Below are 7,846 nucleotides of genomic sequence, written 5' to 3' on the forward strand. Positions count from 1 at the left end.
ACCCAAGTAGTGTGCAGTGGGTTTATCAGAGCGTTTCTGTTGAAAAGCTGCCTTTTGCTGCTGGAACTTGGGTTTGCTGGGATGGAAAAATGGTAAAATGCTCCATAAAGCTCAAGAAAAGATAAATATAACATAAGATACTCATATATAAGATACTCATATATAAAAATATAATCTTATATAAGATACTTATATAAGATACATAAGATGAACAAGATACTCATCTAAAACTTTGTCTGATTTGCCAATTTATTCCATAATTTCAGTTGTTTTTCTTCTTTAAATCTCCAATCAGACGCAATACTGTAACTACAGTCCAGTTCTTGTGTCAAATACCGAACCGCCACCATGGCCATCGTCGGTGCTGGCTTTGATGACCACTCCTTCAGTAGCGACGAAAGTTATGATCACGTTTTCACGGACACAGAAAATACCGCGGTCAAAGGCTTGTACTTCCAGCGTGCTCGGCTGCTCTATGGGCCCGCGGCGTTGTGCCGGCACCTCGATCCTTTCCAGCAGGCCCTCGTCAACGTGGGGGGCATTCGGTACGCCTTCCCCTGGACCACCTTGGAGGATTTCCCCAAGAGTCGACTGAGCCGCCTGCGCCTCTGCACCACTTTGAGGGAGATAGCGGAGTTCTGTGATGACTACGACGAGATGCGGAACGAGTTCTTCTTCGACCGCGACCCGTTAGCCTTCCGGGCCATCCTCAACTTCCTGGCGAAAGGGAAGTTACGTTTGCTGCGGGAGGTGTGTAACGTGGCCCTGCACTGCGAGCTGCTGTACTGGGGCATCGACCTGGAGCAGATGGAGCCCTGCTGCCGCCACAGGGTCATCTGCGCGGTGGAGGAGGTGGCGGCGCACCAGCGCAAGGAGGACGAGTGGCGGGGGAGGAGGATGGTGCTGAGGACCCAGCTGGCGAACGGCAGCCTCTTCCACATGCTCGGAGAAGCGATGGAGAACCCTCATTCGGGTTTAGCGGGGAAAGTGTTGGCCTTCCTGTCCGTCATCATGGTGGTGGTCACCGTGTTCAGCCTGTGCATCGGCACCATGTCGGATCAACAGGAAGAGGCCGTGGTACGTATGAACCAAAGCGATGCCGTGTACTGTAAGTCAAAATACAGCACACTACCCAAAATTCTGCCAAGCATATTCCATCATTTGTTATAATTAGGTTGGTCAGTCTTGACATCTTAAGCCCCCAACATGAAGAAATTATATTAAACTTCCTTTCCTTATTTTAAATTTCAAGTGAGATCAGCTGTTGGCACTTGCCATCTGTACAAAAGTAATGTTAAAATGAATACTAAATGGATACAATACTGATACAATGCTGTCTTTCAATGACATGTTTATGATCAGATCTACTGTTGATCCAGGTAGGAGCTTGCACTGTTACGGGTTAAATATTAACCTTGAAGTGTTCAATCTTGTCTTAGTGCTGTTGTTTATTTTAAAGATAAGAAATATATTTGACCCACTGACATATTTAAATTATATTTCTATTGTAAACGCTATTGTAACGCGGCTATCACTTTATATGTAGATTGCTTGCATGCTCTTTCTATACCCATGAGGCTTTGCCAGTCATAACTGTTGACTGTTGACTGTTGTCATAACTGTTGACTGGCAACATGCTCATTACAGGAGGCAAACCCGACATGTGGAGTCAATGAGGAAGTGCCTTAAACTTGCATTCTCTCTACTGATCTTCATATTTCTAATCTTTAAACTTTTTGAATTATTAAGCTTTTTGCAACCTATTTTTTGAATAGGATGTCTATGGAGAATATTTGTTGGAATGCTGATTCAGCATTCCAAGTATTGTTCTTCGAATCTTTATTGTTGGAATGCTGATTCAGCATTCCAACAATGGGATGTCTATGGAGAAACTTTTCAAATCCTCTTAAACTTTTTCAACTTTCAGATCCTTCTACTTCCTCATACTTTCAGCTACAGACACCATTTAAACTTTCAAATGTTGAGAAAACCCTGATCAATGATTGTATGTTATAATCATTTTGATATGTTTTACACTTTTGATCTGTAGCAATTTTGCTTTTATGTGTTTTTCAGTCCTTTTCTGCCTTTATAATGGGTGTGTATTGCGCAGCTTAGAGTGCGTGATGTCACCGCTAGAGTGAAGAGGAGCTTGAGATTCCTGTGAAAAAAATATTTGTCTTTTGCGAGTGACTCCTCAATTTTCACTCTTCATGCATAATTTTTGGATGGAAACGTAGCTAATCTTGTCCTTGTCGTATACATATGACTGTGGAATCCCACAGATTTACACATTTGGCACAAAAGCCTTTACTTGAGAGGAAAACCAACTTTCTCCTCCATAGACCCCAATTTTAAAACGTACTTCAAAAAAGTCTTGCACAGACAACCGTACCCCATTTGCCATTGAAGCCACTTTTTGTTACACTACAGACACCATTTTCGCACAATCTGTTCTTCAAGTCATCCTTCCTCTCCAGTCTTAATATTGGAGCAATAGGGGCTATGGTTATGGGGTTTTTGGGGTTTTGTTTGACAGGTGTTTCCCAGTCTTTTCTCATGAAAAGGCGGCCAGGCTCACAGGTGTTCGTGCTTGAGCTAATTACTGATGTTTATAAACACAAAGACTCACAGACACAAGCCTCACTCTATCTCTCTGTGTGTCTCTCTCTCTCTCTGTGTGTGTGTCTCTCTTATACAGTCATTCAGGTATTAGAGACTTTTAGAGGACCCCCCCCCCCCCCCCCCACACACACACACACACCATTTTAAAATACAAGCCCCACCGAATGAATTCCAACTGAAATCCTTCTGATGAAGCCTGTCATTTGATAACCTGTTTGTGTTTATCTAACATTGTGATTCTGTCCCCCCCCCCCGACCCCCCATACCCATTTCAAAATAAAAGCCCCAGAGAGGGAATTCTAACTGAAATGCTTGTGATGAAGCCTGTCATTTAATAACCTCTGTTTACGTTTCATACATTCTGATTCTGTGTCCTCTCTTCCTCTCTAAACCACCCAGCCCCACCCTTTCAAAATAAAAGCCCCATGGATTAACTGTATTTAAGCATTAAGCTCAAAATTAGGCTTTTTTGTTGAAATAATTAATGCTCTTACTAATACTGTGACAACTACTACTACTGCTGCTAATATTTCTAGTATTACTACTACTGCTAATGCTACTAATACTACTAATACTTCTACTACAACTTTTGCTGTTGCGACTATTACTACTACTACTACTGCTATTATTACTACCACTACTGCTATTACTACCACTACTACTATTAGTTATACTACAACTGCTACTACTACTGCTGCTATTCATGCTACTACCAGTACTAATAATACTACAGCTATTAGTACGAATGCTACTAGTACTACTACTACTGCTATTACTGCTACTTTAAATACTGCCATTACTATTACTGCTGCAACTACTACTTCTTCCCACTACTATTACTGTTATATTAAATACAACAACCAATACTACAGCTATCACTACGACTACTTCTACTACTTCTTCTAATTACTAATACTTCTACTACTAATAATACTTCTACTACAACTTCTACTACTACTACTACTACTACTACTACTACTACTACTACTACAAATATCACTACTGCTGACATTTTTTAAGCCACAGAAACCGTTCGAATATAAAAATGTTCAGCTCTTTCAGGAGAGAGTGATATGACTTTTCATATTTGTAATCTTTAAACTATTTATATTATTAAGCTTTTTGCAATTTGTTTTGAATGGGATATCTATGGAGAAAATCTTCAAATCCTGTTAAGCTTCTTCAACTTTCAAAGCCTTCTTCTTTCTCATACTTTCAGCTACAGACACCATAGTTAGACATTTCAACTAAAAAGGTTTTCAGCAGTGCAGTTTAAATGCTTTCGGGCTTCAACATTTTTCAGACAGGTAGTCTCTCATTTCTGTATTTTCAGCAATGTTTTTGCAATTCATTTCAGCTTTCAGCTTTCAGCATTCCAACGCATTTTCAGCAGGAAATGCATTTTCTAGTTACTAATACTTCTACTACAACTACAACTTCTACTACTACTACTACTACTACTACAACAAATATCACTACTGCTACTACTAATACTTATTCTAATGCTACTAATACTTCTACTACTAAAATTACTTCTACTACAACTACAACTTCTACTACTACTACTACAAATATCACTACTGCTGACATTTGTTAAGCCACAGAAACCATTCGAATATCAAAATGTTCAGCTCTTTCAGGAGAGGAGTATGACTTTTCATATTTGTAATCTTTAAACTTTTTTAATTATTAAGCTTTTGGCAAGTTTTTTTCAAAGGGATATCAATGGAGAAAATCTTCAAATCCTGTTAAACTTCTTCAACTTTCAAAGCCTTCTTTCTCATAGCTTTCTTCAGCTACAGACACCATAGTTAGACGTTTCAACTTCAGCAGTGCAGTTTAAATGCTTTCGGGCTTCAACATTTTTCAGACAGGTAGTCTCTCATTTCTGTATTTTCAGCAATGTATTTGCAATTCATTTCAGCTATCAGCTTTCAGCATTCCAACACATTTTCAGCAGGAAATGCATTTTCTAGTAATAATATTTTTCCGGGTGGACGGAAAGTTTGGCGTGCTTCTCCTCACACAGCATTGCCAACACCTGCGCTAAAAATACACCAGAACGTGCAGCCTGATTGGGAATGGTATGCAATGACTTTTCTCAGAGATTCGCCCAGCGGTTTTCCTGAAAATCCCAAAAACGGAGCAAAATGTCCCATTGACTTGAATGGGGTTTCGTCGTGAAGAGAGCTAAAAAAACGCTTAACTTTTGGACCCATATTGACCAGCCATATTTAATGTAGAAATATTATTACATTTTAAAAAGTAGACAAAACGATGGACGTTATTGAGCCAAATGGACGTTTTGATAGCTAGGACAGTTGCCATGAAGTCACAGATTAAGTTTCAGGAAAATTTAGGGTCTGTTTCAGATTTTATAATGGGTGTGTATTGCGCAGCTCGTTAAGTGCTAGAGTGAGGGCATAACTGTCAGAGTGGAGCAGAGCAGGAAAATATTCTGTGATTTTTCCAACAAATTGCTCCCATTCCCACAAATTTTACTCTTTATACACCATTTTTGGCCAAAAAGCTTGGAAATGTTGTGCTGGTCGCAGCCAAGTGTTTATGGAATCAACGGACTTACACATTTCTCTGTCTACACACGCACACACATGACTTGGAGATATTCAGTCAAAGGCATTGTTAGACCTCCTGTCTGTCTGTCTGTCTGCCTGCCTGTCTGTCTGTCTGTCTGTCATTGGTTTAACTTTTTCAAGAGTATGAATCTAAAATGCAGAAACAAGAAAAGCGATATCTCAATCGAACCTGAACGACACTACCGGTAACATCGGCGTGAGTATATATTGTGACGGTCTTCGGGCAGTAGCAGCCACACTGTCAAAATTCCTGCGGAATTTTCTAGTTTCAAGTCTTCTTCAGTACAGCATGATTTTCAGTTAGTAAATTGTGGTCCATTTATAGTCAAATAGACCATGAAGCAGAGTATGCTTTAGGGCGGGACTCCCTTGTTATTGTCGCTACCACAGCGTTGAGAGTTGTCTGTGTTTTAACCTTTTCACAATGTGTTTTCAGTACATGAAAGTTAATTGTAACATTTTGGTCACTTAACAATGTCTTATTCAATTTCGGTTGTAACCAAGATGACATAACATCCACAACTAATTAACTGACTGATTTGTTGCATTTTAAAATGATTGAAATTAATTAAATATATATATAAACAAATTATATAAATATAAAACATTCATTCTAACGTATTCCCCACAGCATCTAAATTATTTTTTACTGAAACTCATATGCAGGCCTGTCAAACATACTCAGGTTCTTCATCTTTTGTCATCTCCGCAGGGTAAATGCTCCCAAAGGTGCCGCAACTTGTTTGTGGTGGAATCGGTTTGCGTCGCCTGGTTCTCCTTGGAGTTCCTGGTGCGATTTTTCCACGCCGAGAGCAAGCTGGAGTTTGCCCGAGGCTCTCTGAACATCATCGACGCCGCTGCTATCTTGCCCTACTACGTCTCACTGGCAGTGGACCTCAGGGACGAGTCTGTTGAGGACATCGTGGCCGGCGGGGGGAAGAGCACCCTGGATAAACTGGGTCTGATCCTGCGCGTGATGAGGGCCCTGCGCATCCTGTACGTGATGAGGCTGGCCCGCCACTCCCTGGGCCTGCAGACCTTGGGGCTGACCATACAGCGGAGCATGACCGACTTCGGTCTGCTGCTGCTCTTTGTGTGCGTCGCCGTGGCCCTCCTCTCCCCTCTGGTTCACCTGGCCGAGAGCGAGCTGGCCCCCAACGGGGCCAGGTCCCCCCAGCTCAGCTTCAGCAGCATCCCGGCATCGTACTGGTGGTCCATCATCTCGGTGACCACGGTGGGCTACGGCGACATGGTGCCCCTCAGCGTTCCCGGCCAACTGACGGCGCTGCTCACCATCTTGGCGGGGATCCTCCTCCTGTCTTTCCCCTCCACGTCCATCTTCCACACGTTCAACCGCACCTACAAAGAGCTCAAGGAGGAGCACAAGACGCTGTGGAAGGAGGAGAGGGGGGCGGAGCTCGCCAGCGTGGCTGAGGAAAGCTTGAAAGAAAGAGAATCTTAGCCTGATAACTGGCCGGAAAAGGATTCTTTACCTGGTCTAGATGATCCTTATTACCTTTTCATGCAAGACATTAAAGTGCTGGCTCGGAGTAAGTCTCCAGTGACCTGTTGAGTCCACAGAAACACGCTATATTACTCTTGTGGCTGCTGAGTCGGAGCAATGTCCTCCAGAGATATGCTTAAAAATGCTGTAGAAAGTCTTCCCAGAAGAGTGAAGTCTTTTATGGCGGCATGAGTGGTTGTGGATATTGAGCTTCAATCTTGCAAACTGGCTGTTACAGGAAACATGACGTCCTCATTTTCAGTTTCACACCTGTATTTGGAGCCTCTACTACAACATGTTTACATACTTAAATGTTTAAAAAATATTTAATTTTTCTCATACTGTTTCTGAATATGGGCTATGTGCTTTTCTGTGGATTGAGCTTTTTGCTACTTTTGTAGTATTTATGAAGCCTGTGTTAAAATCCAAAAAGACATGGTAATCTCACTTTCTACTATGGGACCTTTTAAAGGGGACATATCATGCTCTTTTTCAGGTTCATACTTGTAGCTTGGGTTTCTACTAGAACATGTTAACACACTTAAAAGCTCAAGAAACATTATTTTTCTCCTATCGTCTTTCTGAACATACCTGTATTCACCCTTTGTCTGAAGTGCTCTGTTTTGGCGCCTGTCTTTTTAAGAGCTGCTTGTGAAAAAAAGCACTCAGTCTGCTCTGATAAGCTTTGACTGTGCTGTCTTATTTCAGTTTGTGGGTTGGTAGGCACCAGAGAGACTCAAATGTATGCGCACAAGTTCTGAAACAGTGAGTTTTCCATGATAATGATCCCCTTTTAAGTTGTGTTTTTGGAAGGGAACCTTCATCTTGGCAGGTTTGTTTTGCAGACCTAGAGAGAGTAGACACAATTCTGTTGTCACGTGTGAGAAGTTATACAGCTGTATTTTTTGTGTCTTAAGTAATGAATAGCATTATTCACTAACTGTTGCAGCAGTTCAATGCTGATGGTTTTTGGATGGAATTTTTAAGACAAACACATCACCTGAAGATTTGTCAGGCACCTAAGGAGATCACGTCACACCTTCATGTGTACAATGACTATCCAAACAATAGCACTTGCCTGTGTTTCAAATTGCTGCACGCTGAATATTTGTTGCAAAAA

At 41.5% G+C, this 7,846-nt stretch overlaps 1 protein-coding gene across 1 annotated transcript; it reads left to right on the plus strand.

Moving 5' to 3' along the window:
• Positions 1-278: 278 nt before the first annotated feature.
• LOC137891334 (potassium voltage-gated channel subfamily G member 4-like) lies at positions 279-7,846 on the plus strand. The gene is made up of 2 exons (XM_068735896.1): positions 279-1,077; positions 5,935-7,846. The coding sequence occupies exons 1-2, from the start codon at positions 349-351 to the stop codon at positions 6,682-6,684; spliced, it is 1,479 nt and encodes a 492-aa protein (XP_068591997.1). The 5' UTR covers positions 279-348; the 3' UTR covers positions 6,685-7,846.

Source organism: Cebidichthys violaceus, unplaced genomic scaffold (genome assembly GCF_023349555.1).
Source record: "Cebidichthys violaceus isolate CVI_PGR_0920_01 unplaced genomic scaffold, fCebVio1.0.p SCAF_7, whole genome shotgun sequence".
In the NCBI taxonomy this organism is placed as follows: Eukaryota; Metazoa; Chordata; class Actinopteri; order Perciformes; family Stichaeidae; genus Cebidichthys; species Cebidichthys violaceus.

Bases quoted from the DNA above. Each gene is read 5' to 3' on its own strand.
- LOC137891334 (XM_068735896.1), top strand. From the start codon at position 349: ATGGCCATCGTCGGTGCTGGCTTTGATGACCACTCCTTCAGTAGCGAC. The intron at 1,078-5,934 runs GTACGTATGAAC...TCATCTCCGCAG, and splicing joins ATCAACAGGAAGAGGCCGTG to GGTAAATGCTCCCAAAGGTG.